Source organism: Oryx dammah, unplaced genomic scaffold, assembly GCF_014754425.2.
Source record: "Oryx dammah isolate SB20612 unplaced genomic scaffold, SCBI_Odam_1.1 HiC_scaffold_10, whole genome shotgun sequence".
Classification (NCBI taxonomy): Eukaryota; Metazoa; Chordata; class Mammalia; order Artiodactyla; family Bovidae; genus Oryx; species Oryx dammah.
The window spans coordinates 28,910,039-28,925,181 of NW_024070194.1; the positions used below are offsets into that span (position 1 = coordinate 28,910,039).

General features: G+C 54.5%; 1 protein-coding gene across 1 annotated transcript; it reads right to left on the reverse strand.

Annotated features, from left to right (window-relative positions):
* Positions 1-3,883: 3,883 nt before the first annotated feature.
* On the reverse strand, positions 3,884-5,878 carry BHLHE23 (basic helix-loop-helix family member e23). Its single transcript, XM_040247689.1, has one exon. It carries the CDS (start codon positions 5,873-5,875, stop codon positions 5,207-5,209), a length of 669 nt encoding a protein of 222 aa, XP_040103623.1. The 5' UTR covers positions 5,876-5,878; the 3' UTR covers positions 3,884-5,206.
* Between the last annotated feature and the right edge of the window lie 9,265 nt (positions 5,879-15,143).

Consider the following 15,143-nt stretch of genomic DNA (forward strand, 5'->3'; position numbering starts at 1 on the left):
GTTGAGGGGCAAGGCCACATGGGTCTCTGTGATGCATTCAGGGAGCTGTTCCCTCAGGAAGTGCGGACCCAGACACGGGGGCCACAGAGCATCTTCCCTTTGTGTCCCTACTGGCACCAGCAGAGAGAAATGTCCTCATTTACAAACTCGATCCCCTCATGTTAACCTCCAGAACAACTCTGGCCGCCTTCCCACTCAGAGCCACACTGAAAAAACAGCTTTTATACCGTGATATGAAAGCATATGCCTCGGACACTTTGGGCTGGGAAGAAAATGGCACAAGTCACTTTTTAAAATGGGGTAAACACCAGATCAAAGGTTACTTTGCTAATTATTTCAGCTGTCCTGCATTATGGTAACGTGGGTTTTGCTCCTTTGGAGTTAAATGTACAAATGTGTATTAACTCTCTGATTTTATGAACAGACTTGGGGAGTTGGAACATTGAGTTACAAGCCCAAAGAGGCAATTGAGGAAGAAATTATTTAATCCATTATAAATCCCTCTATCCCATCCCTTCAAATGGGATGCCCAAAGGGATTAAAGACTAAAAACATATCCCAGGCAAATTCACATGATAAAATTGCTGTAATCACTCTCTGCTGGATTAAGCAGGGCCCGGAGCCTCTGCGGAGCAGGGTCCGTGTAGGCGCCGAGGGAGAGGCAGGTGGCTGGGCCACGCGGAGTGATGGTTGGTGTATTTCCCCATCAATTCAGGAAAATATGTATCTGTCTCACAAAGAGGCAGACTTCTTTTAATGCTCCCAAACTGCAAAGAGACAGGCGTATTTGGCAGAGCAAGCATCTGCACTGGGACACTCCTCAGCTTACTCGGAAGGGAAAACGAGGCTCCGGGAGGTTTCCATGACCTCTGCAGAAGTGAAAAGGAAACCTCATCTTTGGGATGAAGTCAGCAAAACGAAACAATGGAAGCCATGTGTGTGGTACTCGGGGGTCCATCCCTGAGCTCATGGGGGCTGGATGGCTTCTGTGTGGTCCACGCTCCTGGTCTCTGGGGGCAGAGCCTGGTGTAGGAAGAGTTCTGCCCCCAGAGTCTGGGCGCCCTTACCTGTTACTGGAAACTGGGATGCTATTTTAGATACATGAATTTCCTACCAAGAAAAGAGTGATCTTTGGGCATAAAGTGTGTTGGATACCATCAGAACCGAAAGTGCTGGAGCCACAACCGTCATGTCAGTCAGTAAATGAAAATGAGGTGCAGGACTGTGATCAAGTAATTTGCCTCTTCTGACCCTGGCCAGAGTCCCCATGGAGCCACTGGCCTTGAGAAGCCTGCCCCAAGCTACCAGGAGCCGGGGTTCTCCGGCTCGTAACCTCAGTGTGAAGGAGTCTTGGTCCGAGAGTGACACGCAAGCAGCCAGTGCGGTCAAGCCCTTCATCTGTGGGGTCAGTAGAGTAAGAGGCTCTGCTGAATCAAGACAACCCCTTGGCCAGAGCGGGGAGGACCCCAGGGTCACTCCACTGGCTCCCCAGGAGTCAGTGTGGATGGCCTGTGCAAGGCTGATGTACAGCAGAAACCAACACAACATTGTAAAGCAATTATTTTCCAATTAATAATAAAAATTTTTTAAATGCACTTTGAATGCTTTGCACTTTTATCATCTTGAGCTGCTATCTCCACTGGACGTGGCCACTGGGCACTTGAAATGGGCTGTTCCGAACTGCATGGGCTCTGAAAGCAAGACACACTGGATTTCGAAGACTCAGTACAAAAAAGAAAAAAATGTAAAATATTTCCCTGTTGCTAAGTCGCTTCAGTCGTGTCCGACTCTGTGCGACCCTATAGATGGCAGCCCACCAGGCTCCTCCGTCCCTGGGATCCTCCAGGCAAGAACACTGGAGTGAGTTGCCATTTCCTTCCAATGCATGAAAGTGAAAAGTGAAGGTGAAGTCGCTCAGTTGTGTCCGACTCCTAGCCACCCCATGGACTGCAGCCCACCAGGCTCCTACGTCCATGGGATTTGCCAGGCAAGAGCACTGAAGTGGGTTGCCACTGCCTTCTCCAAAATATTTCCCTAGTAATTTATATTTTCCTAATAATTAAAAAATACTGATTACATGTTAAAATGATAATAGTTGGGCTATGTTGGAATAAATAAGTCATTAAAGCTAATTTCATTTATTTCTATTTTCTTAATATAGCCACCAGAAAATGTAAGATTCTACACATGGCCAGTACTATCTGTGTTGGGCAGCCCCAGTTTTAAAAGGCTTGCCTTAATATCCTGCTCCTCCAAGAATCAACCCTGAATATTCACTAGAAGGACTGATTCTGATGCTGAAGCTCCAATACTTTGGCCACCTGATGTGAAGAGTCGACTCATTGGAAAAGACTGGTTTCCCATTTATGTTGGGAAAAATTGAGGGTAAGAGGAGAAGGGAGCGGCAAAGGCTAGATGGCATCATTGACTCAACTGACATACGTTTGAGCAAATTCCAGGCGATAGTGAAGGACAGGGGAGCCTGGCATGCTGCAGTCCATGGGGTCTCAAAGAGTTGGACACAACTGAGTGACTGAACAACTTTTGAAAATAAGCTGTGTCAAACCTGAGCTACAAAAAGCTCTTTCCCAGTGAATTCCTCCTCTGCCTCTACCCCCGCCTGCCCCCTTGTTCAGGAGGGAGCTCTGGGTTAGGCGCTGGGTGATAAGTTTTCTCAAGTCCATTCACAGCAACTCATGCCACCCCTGCAGGAAAATGAGCCTTAGGGGAAGATACCAGAACCCCCATCAGAAGCTCCCAGAGTTTCGGGCTCACAAACAGGCACCTCTGGCTGGTTATATTGGGGGTGCACAGGCCATGGAGGGGTCAGACCCTTCCTGTTGGGAATGTTCTTCCTACGTCTAGGTTGTCTTAGAATGAGGAGGTCTGTCGTGTAAACTTGGGAGAAGCCAAACAAACATTCATTTTAATATTTCACATTGCATGATTAGCGGCTGCTGTTGACAAACCCACCTAATTTCACTTAAAAAAACTCCTTCACTCAACCTCAGGGAACAGCATGGCTACCATTTTGGGAGGACATGGATAAACAGGTTTGCAGCTTTTAAAAATATTTAAATTTAACTTTTACTTAAACGAAGTTATTGGAAGAATTTACTTTAATGGTTCTTTTTAAAATTTGTTATTTTTCACCTAGAGGGGCAGAGAAATTTTTCTTCCCCTTTTTCTTATTGTGTGGGTGTGTTAGTTCCTCAGTTGTGTCTGACTCTTTGTGATCCCATGGCCTGTAGCCTACCAGGCTCTTCTGTCCATGGAATTCTCCCAGCAAGAATACTGGAATGGGTTGCCATTTCCTACTCCAAGGGATCTTCCCAACCCAGGGATTGAACCTGGGTGTCCTGCATTGGCAGGTGAATTCTTCACCATCTGAGCCACCAGGGAAGCTCTTTCTCTTATTATTTGGTGTATTTGCTGAGTGGCTGCTTACAGATCAGTTGTCTGTGTCTTAGAGACTTAGACTGATTTAGAAGCATGTGGCCTAAACTGACACAACTCTCAGAACACTGAAATTATGAGTTCTATCACAAATGAACACTATTCAATTTGATATTAAAATTTCATATTATTTTTAAAAATTAGTTGAAATCAAATACTTTATTCTGAATATAAATAATGTGCTAAACATGTCTGACTTTAGAATAAGCAGCTCTGTTTCAGATTATAAGTAAGTAATTTATAAAGTTGATTCAGAGTCACTTTGAAATGACCCTAGAAGTTAATGACACTCGGTATGCAGTTATCTAAAAGGCATTTGAAACACACTTTCCAACACTCAGCTTTTAGAATGTGCAAAACTGATAAACTAGTCTGTTACGGGGGTGGGGGGAGACAATAAGAAATAAATATGGAAATCAGCAAAAAGCAGTATTAAACATATGTCTTTATGAATAAGACTTAATCACACACTTCATTTTGCAAATACAAAAGGGCCTTTTGAAATGTATTAATTAAAGTTAACCGCTGCAGACAGGCCGCTTTGTAGGGCCGCAGTCCTCTGCCTATTAGCATAGTATTAACGACAGCGCGGAAATTGGGTTAATACAGCCGGGTACTGTGGCAGAGCCGCTCCGCGCAAACTGGCGAGCTCAGCTCGGTCCCTCTGGGAGGCCCAGGCTGTGCGCGGCGCGTGGACCCCGGCTGGTGGCGGAGTTCTGAGTTGAGAACTGCCTTTAAAAGAGATCCCATCACCGTGCTCATCGGCCAGGGCGTGCCCCCAGCAGCGTGTACTCACCGGGGCCGGGTCACCTCTCCCAGAATTGTGCGGGGTCGGTGGAGAGGGGCCTTGGCCTGTCACCAGGGCTAAACTAGGCCCTCCCCTGACACCCCAGCAGCCCTCCTCCGTGCAGCCGCCTTTAACCAGAGGGCGCATCTCAGTCTCCATACAGCTTCACCAGGGCCGCGCCAGGGCGGTGGTGGCTGGAGAGTCCAGGGGCTGCTTAGGGACAATGGGAAGCAGCCGGCGTCAACGTCCGCTCACCCAGAGGTCAGCATCTCCAGGCAGGCTAGAAAAGAAACGTAACAGACGGGAAAGACGAAAAGCTACCAATCGGGGTCTTCTTGCGTCCGCGGTCTAGCTCCCTTGCAACCACAGTTGCGGGACCGGGTTGGGGCTCATCCCACAGTTCCGCTCCTTCGACACGGGGAGTGGGTCATGGAGCCGGCGGAGGCGGAACACGCCCACCCAGAGCGCGGCCTTGTGGTTGGCAAGACGGCCGACGCAGGCCAAATACGCGCCCCGAGAGGGCCGGGACCCCGGCTACCCTCCTTCCCTGCGTTCTGCGAGCCCCCAGGTGGCTGTGGGGAGGATCACCCGCTCGGGGATCGCGCCAACCCCTGTTCCCACTGCGACTTCGCGTTTCTTTTTGAGGCTGAGCGGGGGCGCCCAGACAAACACGGTTGGTCAGCCCCGTCCTGTCCAGGATCGATGGCTGGCGACGTCCGGAGAGTGCCCAGGGGCGCTGCAGGCTCTAGGACCTGGATTCCAGCACCCCGTTGTCCGGTTCTGTCCCACTCCCGGCTGGGCTTTGCTCTTCTGTTCCGCCGGCCCAACTGCTCAGCGCATAAGGGCTGGAAGCGAGGTGCGGCCGTCTTCTCCCCGTGAGCGGAGTCCAGTGGAGGAGGGTGGCAGTCATGGGGGAAAGGTAAAATGAAGGACGCGTGCGGAAGGACGGACGGCCCAGGGCCCTTAGGGCTTCTCGTTACAGTGTTTGCAAAGCGCCGAGGGCGTCCCGGAGAAGGCGGCGCACTTGTCTGGACAGGGCAGCGCGGCGCTGGCAGAGAAGGGGTACACTGCAGCCTGGCCGAAGGGCGTCAAGGGCGCGGCGGCCACCGGCGCGGCCAAGCCCTGGCCGTGGTTGAGGTAGGCCACGAGGCGCCGCATCTCCTCCAGGGCCTGCGCCTGCATGAGGATGTAATTCTTGGCGAGCAGCAGCGTGGCGATCTTGGAGAGCTTGCGCACCGACGGGCTGTGCGCGTAGGGGATCACCGCGCGCAGACCGTCCAGGGCGTCGTTCAGGTCGTGCATCCGCCGGCGCTCCCGGGCGTTGATGCTCAGCCGCAGCGACCGCTGCTCCCGGGGCCGCCGCCGTCCGTCCGCCGCGCTCCCCGGCCCGCGCCGCCGCCTCCGCCGCTCGAAGGCGTCGTCCTCGTCCCCGCTCTGCTCGCCGCTGCTCTCGGCCGCCGCGGCCGGGGCTCGAGGCGCGGACGCCGCCGGGAGGTCACCTCCCGTGCCCGGCATGCCGTAGCAGCGGGCCGCCTCGGGCCCCCGGGCCGGCCCGTAGGCGAGGCCGGCCGCCGCGTAGCCGTGGCTCAGCTCCAGGTACGCGTCCCCCGACAGCGACTTGAGCTCTGCCATGGCCGCGCCTCTGGGCCCGAGGGCCCGCCGGGCGGGCAGGTGCTCCTACGGCCCAGGCCGTGCCGCCCCAGGGTCCGCGCTCGCGCTGGCCGCCGGCGCCGCCTCGGTCCCGTTCCCGGCTAGCGCGTCCGTCCGGCAGTCGGTCAGCCAGTCAGTCAGTCAGTCCCCGAGCCTCCCAGGGCCTCGGCCCCGCCTCTTGGTCGCCTCCCCGCCCCTTCCTCCCCTCCCCCTCCTAGTCCTTCTCTCTCTCTCCTGCCGCCCCCCACCTCTCGCCGCCGCGCGCTGGGCTGGGCTGGGGAGCGCTTAACCTCCCACTCGCGCCGCCACTCCCCCTTTAAGGCGCGGAGGCGCCCGCTGGGACTTCGCAGCGTCCAATCAGAGGGGACCTGGTGACCGCCTCTTTCAGGAGCCCGGCCGCTTAGGCGGCGCAGACCGACGGCCAAGCGTGGGGGAGCCGCTGGGATGAGGGAGCCGGGGGTCTGGTTGGAGACAGTGGTGGACACGGTGGGGCCTAGGAGCGCTGTTCCCGCGTCTCCGCGCTGCCTCCTGCCGCCCCCGGGGGTGCAGCCGCTGTACGCTCCTGTCCCTCGTGGGCACCCGTCTCAGTCCGGCTCCTTCTCTTCTTCTGTGCCATTTGCAGGAGCTACGTCCGGCGTTCGCCTCGCGCAGGCAGGCATCAGAGCAGGGAGCGCGCAGAACACCACGGAGCCCGACCAGCCGAGTCCTCATCAGGTGCCGGGCGTGCGCCTGGGGCGCTCCTCCCGGTTGGGCGTCCTAGTAGTACCGCACAGCCAGGTAACCCGAAGGGCAAACTGGGCGCTCCCAGCGCCCCTTCCAGGGTCTGCTGGCTCTCCAGGACTTCTGTGCTGGATGGGAGTGTTCGAGGAGGCAGGCGCAAACACGTGGATCATCTGTCGTGGGAACATCAGAGACCGGCTCTCTGGGCCCCCGGATGAGGGGAGGGAACCTGGGGCTGATGTTTAGGAGAGCAGGTCTCTCTTACCTGCGTGTCCGGCTGGGAATGAAGGACCAGGAGGGTCTGGGGGAGGCCTTTTCCAAGGAGCCCCTGCACTGCCTCGTGGGCCGAAGTCTGGAGAGCGAGTGGGGGACGCCCAGCAGCTGGGGTGGGGAAGCACCCTGAGGGGCAGGGGGCATCTAGGCTGTTGGAGAGGCGGCAGAGGGCGGGAGTGGGGGTGGGGGCGGAGGCCCGCGTGGCTGGTCCTGGTGGGGAGTTTGGTCTTTGCTGGGAGGACGGAGGCCACCCAGAAGGAGGTCAGGGAAACGCTTTCTGCAGACCGCGGCACCGCAGCCCTCATGGGATTTGGGACGCTTCCTTCTGGGTGTCCCTCCCGGCCTGGCAGAGCTGTTCAGGGTGAAAGGGGTTGTAAGCAGAGGTAGGCCAGCTCCACTGATGCCCCCGGGCCCATGCGAGTGGTGGGGTCTGATGGGAGCTGAGGGCCTCCTGCCTCTGGGCCTCAGGGCTGGGGGTGAGGTTAAGGGGGAGGGTAGGCTCAGTGGACAAACTGAGGGTGGGAGCGTTTGAACCAACCAAGCGGTGTCTGGCAGGCACTTGTGGGGTCGTGGAAATGTCATCAGAATATGTAGTCATTGAAACCACAGGCACCCAGGAGGTCGATTTCCAGAACAGAGGCTGGAGCAGAGCTCCCGCTGTGGCTGCAGGTCAGCATCGCTGGGAGGTTCAGTTAAATCCGATGTCAGCCCGCCCCGCCCCCTCCACCCGCCAAACGGGATCCGACAGCGGCCAGTAGAAGCAGTCTCCGTGGTTGAGTCCCGAATATGCCTGAACAGGAGTGGTTTTTGGGCAGACGCTGCCACCTGCTGGCCGCCTGGGAGATTGCACTTCACCTGAGGGCCCTGCTGTTTAATGGGCGTTCTCAGGCCCTCGGGTCCCCATTAGCCTCGCTTCCAGGCACAGCCAGGCACAGTGAGGCACCCTTAACAGCTTGGCAAGTCTCCCCTCTCTGCTTTTGGAGGTGGCGGCTCCAGAGGCCAGTGTTTCACTAGAATTGGGTAAAACACAAGGCGCCCAGGCGCAGCTGCTACCCCAAACCTGGCCACTGCCCCAGACCTGGCCGGCTTCTTCGGAAGCCATGCCAGCCCTGGGGAAGAAGCTGCCTTCCAGGGTGGGCACAATAACCCCGCCTGCTCCACCACCTGCTCAGAGGGTGTTCTTTGTTCCTTATGTCACTTCTGATGTCTCAGCAGTTTCTTTCCAAAAGTCACTAATGGGCAGTTTACACTAAGAGGCTCCGTGGCCAATTCTGGAACATGGCTGAGAGGCCCAAAGAATATTGATTTCAAACCTCCTCATGTTTTTATTGGTTTTGTGTTGCACGCCCACACTTGTTTTTGGGTTGTGATTTTTTTTTCTGGGCTATTGCCTAAGGGCAGAAGGCTAAATGCAGTCATGGCTCTTTGCGGTTTGGTGTGGGTGGTTCCTCTCCGGTGAGGTCCCTGTGGGCAGGCTGAGGGCAGCAGGTTGGGACAGCCAGGAAGTGTCAGGCCCTGCCAAGCAGGGAAGAGGTTAGCAGCTGCTTTGGGGCAGCACTGGTCCTGCATTTGGGGCGAGACTCTGACCCCATTGTTTCTGGGGCTCTCTGGTGATGGAGGGCCTGGGCCGAGGTTCATTTTAGGGGTGTGTGTTCCCTGTACCTCTCTCCAAGTACCTCTGGGTAATGCTTGGTAATTGCCCTTCAAGTCCCCTGAGTAGAGTGGCAGAGCCTCCAGGTGGCAGCTCTGGCCTCAGACCGTCCACCATCTCCGTGTCCCCATGGGGGGAAGGCAAAGAAATGCTCCCAGTCCTCTTACCAGAACCTGTTTGTTAAGGTTGTTAGAAGCCCCACAGAAGCACCACCTCCTGCATGCAGACAGGACTTGACAGCTTATAAAGCCCTCCCTCCCTGCTCCCTCTCTCCCTCCACTCCACTAGTGGGTACCATGCCAGGCAAGTCCAGAGTGATACGAATTTTTTGAAAAAAACCTTTATCGAGATATAATTCAAGTACTAACTACACAGCTTACCCTTTCAAAGTGTATAAGTCAAGGTTTTTAGATTATGCACAGTGTCCATCACAACAGTCTGTTCCAGGGCACGTTTGTCACCCCAAAAAGACCCACATACGGTTAGACCCGCATCCCTCCCTTTCCTTCTTTCACAAAACCCATGGCAACCAGCATCTGCCTTCTGTCTCCATGGATTTGTCTGCTCTGGACATTTCACGTAAATGGACTCACACACTGTGTGGCTTTTTGTGACTGGCTTCTCTCACTGAGCGTGTTTCCAAGTTTATCCACGTTGCAGGAGAGGAGGTGTTAATGCTGTATGAGCTGCTGGTTTGTGGCCTTTGGGTGAGGTATGTAGGAGACAGTCCCCTGGTTCTGACCATCTCCCGAATGTTACTCACGACTGCCACATCACATCCCACCCACTGGACCTTTGGGTCCCCCACGGAGGTGGTCCCTGCTGTGTGTTTAGGTGGCATGCATGGAATGCATCAGCATGAATATGTCTCCCCAGATGACTCCTTGGTTAGCGGCAAAACTGTTGCTCCTGAGTAATAATGAAAGAGCTCCTTCCTGAGTCCACAGGAAACTCGAGGCAGCAGGGCCTCCCAGGGTTCTGGCGCTGGTGGCTTCAGCTCTGATTTCCTTGCATCTTCTCTGCCCCTCCTTCTCCATCAGCACAGATTCCTGGCTGACCTCATCTCCTTCCATTTAAGATTCCCAGTAGCTCCCGGTCACCTGTGGGATAGAGTCCCTGCTCCTTGGGGCGTTCCAGGTCTTTACACCTGCCCAGCCCCTCTCCAGAGCCCTGTCGCAGGTTGCCCTCAGCGCTGGCCAGATGGGCTGCACTGCCACCAGTGGTGTGCATCTTTCTGGCTTCTGTGCCTTAGGTTTGGCTCTCTGCCCACCTGGCACACCCTGCCCATCCCACTGGGCTGAATGCACCTCCTCCTCCAGGAAGCACTCCTGACATCCTCCCCCAGCCATACAAGATGTCCACCCACTGTAGCTCATTAAGAGTCACAAGCTTGGCCAAAAGCTTGTAACATTAGATCAAGGCTCATCATTTCCCTCTGAGATCACTGCCTGCTTCCCCAGGTTTAGGCCCAGAGTCTTTAAGTTTCTCTGTGACAGTGTTAGAAGATTTCCTCATAGGAAAGCTAGTCTAAATAAATATTGGGTGAAATACCCAGATTTATAGATACCTTTGGGGTTTTCCTTTCTTGTTGATTTCTAATTTTATCACATTGCAGTTCATATATATGATGGGGATTTTATTGGACATAGTTGAAATTATATATATATATATATATGTCTTCAATCAAGTGTGCTGTGTTGTTCAAATCCTTTATATTCTTATTTGAGTATTTGTCTGATGGATGCTGAAAGAGGTGTGAGAACGTCTTTTATCATATTATTGAATATATCAGACAAAAATTGACAGATGGTGAGAAAAAATCGACAACAATCCATTAAGCTTTTATACTGGGTATGTTAAGATTCATCTGAAAAATTTGTTCCCTAAGGGCATGAATGGGGTTGCTTATTTTCTTTGTTGAAATTGGGTTTAGACTCAGCATTATGGGCATTTGAAAATTTTATACACTTTTTTTAAAGAACAGTTTTAAAGTTTACAGACAAATGGATGGGAAAGTACAGAGTTCCCACACACCTCGTTTCCCCACCCCACCCTTATCATTAACATCCTGCACTGGTGTGCTACTTTTGTTACAACCAATGCGCCAATATTGGCACATTATTTTTTTTTTTAATATTTGTTTATTTGGCTGCACTGGATATTTGTTGCCACACACAGGCTTTCTCTATTGCACCAAGTGGGGGCTGCTCTCTAGTTACGGTGCCCAGGCTTCTCATTGTGGTGAGTCTCTTGATGCGGAGCACAGACTCTGGGGCTCAAAGGCTCAGTAGCTGCTGCATTTGGCCTCCAGAGCATGGAATCAGCAGTTGTGGTGCAGAGGCTTAGTTGCTCTGTGGCATATGGAATCAAACCTGTGTCCCCTGCACTGGTAGATGGATTCTTAACTACTGGGCCACCAGGGAAGCCCTTGATACATTATTATTATCTATAGTTTAGGTTCACACTTGGTGATGTACATTCCATGGGTTTTTGCAAAGGTATAATGACATGTATTGGAGAAGGGGATGGCAATCCACTCCAGTATTCTTGCCTGGAGAATCCCATGGACAGAGGAACCGGCGGGCCACAGTCCATGGGGTCGAACAGAGTCAGACATGACTGAGCGACTAATACAGTCATGACATGTATGCTGATGAAGGAAATGGCACCTACTCCAGTATTGCCTGGGGAATCCCATGGGTTAGGGTTAGGGTTAGGAGAGAGAAGCCTGGCAGGCTGTAGTTCGTGGGGTCACAAAGAGTCAGACACGACTTAGTGACCGAACAACAAGGAATGAGATGTATCCACCACACGGAGTAGTTTCACGGCCCTAAAAGTCCCCTGTGTGCCACCTACCTGTCCCTCCCTCTCCCCCAGCCGCTAGGACTATCTCCTCTGCTCAATTTGTGTAAACTTTTTTGAGGGGAGATGTGGTGTTCTTTATAAATTAATTTGATCAAATGTATTGATCATATTGTTTAAAATGTCCAAATACTTACAAATATCTATTCGTCTATTCCTTCTATTAGTTGTTGGCAATTGTGAATAAAGTTGCTATAAACATCCATGTGCTTTATGACTGATACCACAGAAACACGGAGTATCATGAGAGATGACCACATAAGTTGGACCAACCTGAAGAAATGGGGAATTCCAAGGAACAGACAGCCTACTGAGACTGAATCCTGAAAAACGGAAAATCTCAGCAGACGGTCAGCAGTAAGGAGATTGAATCAATGACTAAAAACCTCCCAACAAAGAGGAGCCCAGGACCATGGTTTCACGGGTGAATTCTACCAAACATTTCGAGAGGAATGAACAGCAGTTCTCAAAATCTCTCAGACAGTTAAAGAGGAGGGAACATTTCCAAATTCATTTTGCCAGGCCAGGGTTGCCCTGATACCAAGGCAAGGACAGGAGAGAAGAGCCTTAGAGAACAGCATCCATGATGAGAAATAAGAGGCAGAGTCTCCTGCTGGGATCCGTCCTCTGACCAGGGTCCAGGAGAGAGAGCAGCCACTTAGGGGCAGTTCTCCTTCTGGCCTCCAGGGGGCAGCAAGCCCCTGGGTTTGTGTGGCCAGTGGCCCATCCCAAGGGATGGGGGCAGCAGGAGCCTGGTGTCCGATTGTGGCCTTGGCTGCCCTTGGGCCAGACCCTTTGGACCCTCTGGAGTAACCCAGATGCAGCCAGGAGGGCAGTCAGTGTTGGGCTCTACACAGGAGTCCAGAAGGGGGATGAGTGCCTGCAGGAGATAGGTGCCTCCAGGGGTGGTGGAGGGGGGGCGCACTGTCCACCTCTCTGGCCCCCAGTTTCCGCCGCCTCCCCAGTCCTGCTCAGGGTGCAGCAGCCTTGCCCTCCTGAAGCCCTGGGTCAGGGTGAGCTCCAGAGGGGGCTGCAGACACCAGCAGAGTTCACCTGGGAGGCAGGAGTGTGGTGGTGGGGGTGGGGGGGCGCAATTGTGCAATGACTGCCTGGGGCCAGAAGGGAACAGGTCCAGCTGCAAGGATGGGCCAGAGGAGCATCGGGCACAGATGGACAGTGGTCAGGGCTCAGACACTGAGGCCAAGCTGCTGTTCCCTTTACAGCCCACCCTGGGCCCCTGATTGCCTTCTCATCTGTGAGACGGGTACAAGGCCCAGGCATGGCCGCTGTGTGCTCAGATGTGTCTGGGGACAGTCCTGTGTGAGCCGCCCACCCCGCATGCTCTGATAGGTCAGGCCTGCCTGGATGACCGCAGCATGGACCCGCCATCCTGGATGGCCTCGCTCCTCCATGGGCCTCCTGAACAGGAGGCTGGCTATTTCCCTGTCCACAAAATGGGGCAGCGAGGCCAAGATTCCTTGGAGAGACCGTGGGGTCAGTCTCCCACCCCAGGTAATGCCTCTCCTTGGCCCCTCAGCCTGGACACATCACCTGGGACTTCGGTCTGAGCCCTGACGCCATGACACATGTCCAGGTGCGGGGACTGGACACAGGATGGTGGTAGTGACCGTCCCGGGGCGTCTACACCTGGGTTGCACATGCTCTTGGGCCTTGTCCTAGCATCGGAGGGACTGCCGCTGAGACCCTTGGTCCTGGGAAACGTTGCCCCACTTTCTGCCTAATTAAGGGGAGGGGCAGCAGAGAGGAAATGAGGGTCATGTGCCCCCGAGGCAGCCGGAACCTTCCAACGTGTGTTAACAGCAGACCGCCGGCTATCATGGGTACCGACCGGGAGGAGATGCGGCCGGATGCCCCCAACCTGGCTGGAACCAGCCCAGCCACCCGCTGGCGTCCACGGGCTTGGCTCCAGGAGGCTCAGTGAGGTGGCGCCACCTGGTGGGGATAAGACAGTTGCAGCCGACCCAGCCCCACGTACTGAAATTGGGCAAATGTGAGCGACTTTTAAAAACAGGGTGGAAGCTCAGAATTAACTCACATTTTCCATATAAGGTCAGAATCTAGAACAATGCTAAAATTAGACAGTGAAGCATGAAGATGTTATCTGGCGAAAAGTGCCAGCACACTCTGCACGCACAGAGCATCCCCCACAAGATGGAAATGGCTCTGGGTCGGTTGCTGTGGGGTTGCTTGCGGGTCCTCGGAACTCACCCCGGGACCTGGGCTGTGGCTCTCGTGTCTCCAGCTGCAGCAGCGTCTCGTGTCCCTGGCACCAACCCTGCAGTGAGCAGAGGTTGTGTGACTTTGTGCTCACCTCCCTCTCCTTTTAGCAGAGAGAGAGGGTTGGGTGGCTGGTTCACTGTGTGGAGATGGATGGAGCTAAGTCGATGCCCTTGAATCTGGCTTATCGTCAGTAGAGGGCGCTGGCCTGGCTGGAGCGGGGAGCGGGGGCGCACAATCAGCTGGTGTCCAGTGACTGGCACAGGCAGCCACCGTCAGGGGCTCCACTGGCCAGGTTGCCCAACATGCTGGCAATTAAGGTGCGGTGTTACCAACTGCAGGACTCCCGTTTATCTCCTCCCTCTTCTGTGCTGGGTCCTCTGATGGAGGGGTGGGGCAGGGTTGGGCACCTCGCCCTCCCTCTGGAACTGAGAGGCATTCTCCAGTTCCCACAGTGGGTGGTAAGGGTCTGCTGGGTCCCTCCCTTGTTTTCTCCAAAAACAGGACGTACTCCCTGCCCCACCCTGAGCAGCTCCCGGGAGCCGGCATGCCCTCCTTTCAGAAATGATTTCTGCATTTTTAAGACTCTCAGGATAAACGGGGAACCGGGTCCACAGAAGCAACTGCCCTACTTATAGCAGGTGGCGCCACAGGCAGGATTCTACCCTCCCTGGGGCAGGGGATCCAGACACTTCAGACTCCCCAGCCCTTTCCCTTCTTCTCTTGATGTTCAAGCTCACAGACACCTGAACGCCCCATCCCTCTGGCTGGATGGCCAGGCCACAAGGTGCATTTGAAGTTCTATGCCCCTGGACGTCCCCAAGGGCAAAGTCGGCGGCTCCTTGTGCTTGGCTCCCCCTCCTTCCTGGCTCCTCCGGACAGGTACTCCCCGGGATGGAGGCGGGGGCGTGGCTCTCCACAGAAGCCCCGCCTGGGTTCCACTGGATGGTTCCCTCCGTGTGGTCCACACCCTCCTGTGAGAGTGGACAGTTTTCTCTCTGGCCCTGTGGGGAACAGGTCTGAGGCTGTTTGAGTGCACAGGCGCAAAAGGGAAAATAAATGTTTCATGTTCTGGACCAGAGAGGGGAGGAAATAAATAGCTACATCCTCAGTTAAGTGCAGGCTCCCCAACAAAAGGGTGGCGGGTCTCAGCGCCAGGTTTTTGTTTTCATCATTCTTTTAGGACAAAATTGCAAACTGCCAGCTACAGTCATCCTGGGGACAGAGAAGCAGGTCTCCTGGGCTCTGGGGGGCTATTTGTGGCAGGAGGGGGTGCTAGGCTGGAGGCTGGGTCTGGGAGGACGTCAAGTGCCACCCTGGGATCCTGATGCCCTGTACCTGCTGGGGTCTGGAGGCTGAGAAACGTTTGCCAACGTTTAATGCTCAGGCGGTGGGGCCACCCACCAGCAGCGCCTGAGCAGGTGACAGGCTTTTCGAGCATGCAGGGCATGTGGACTCCTCAGCCTGGCTGAGCCTCCAGCCTCAGGCCACACAACCGCTGGCTGA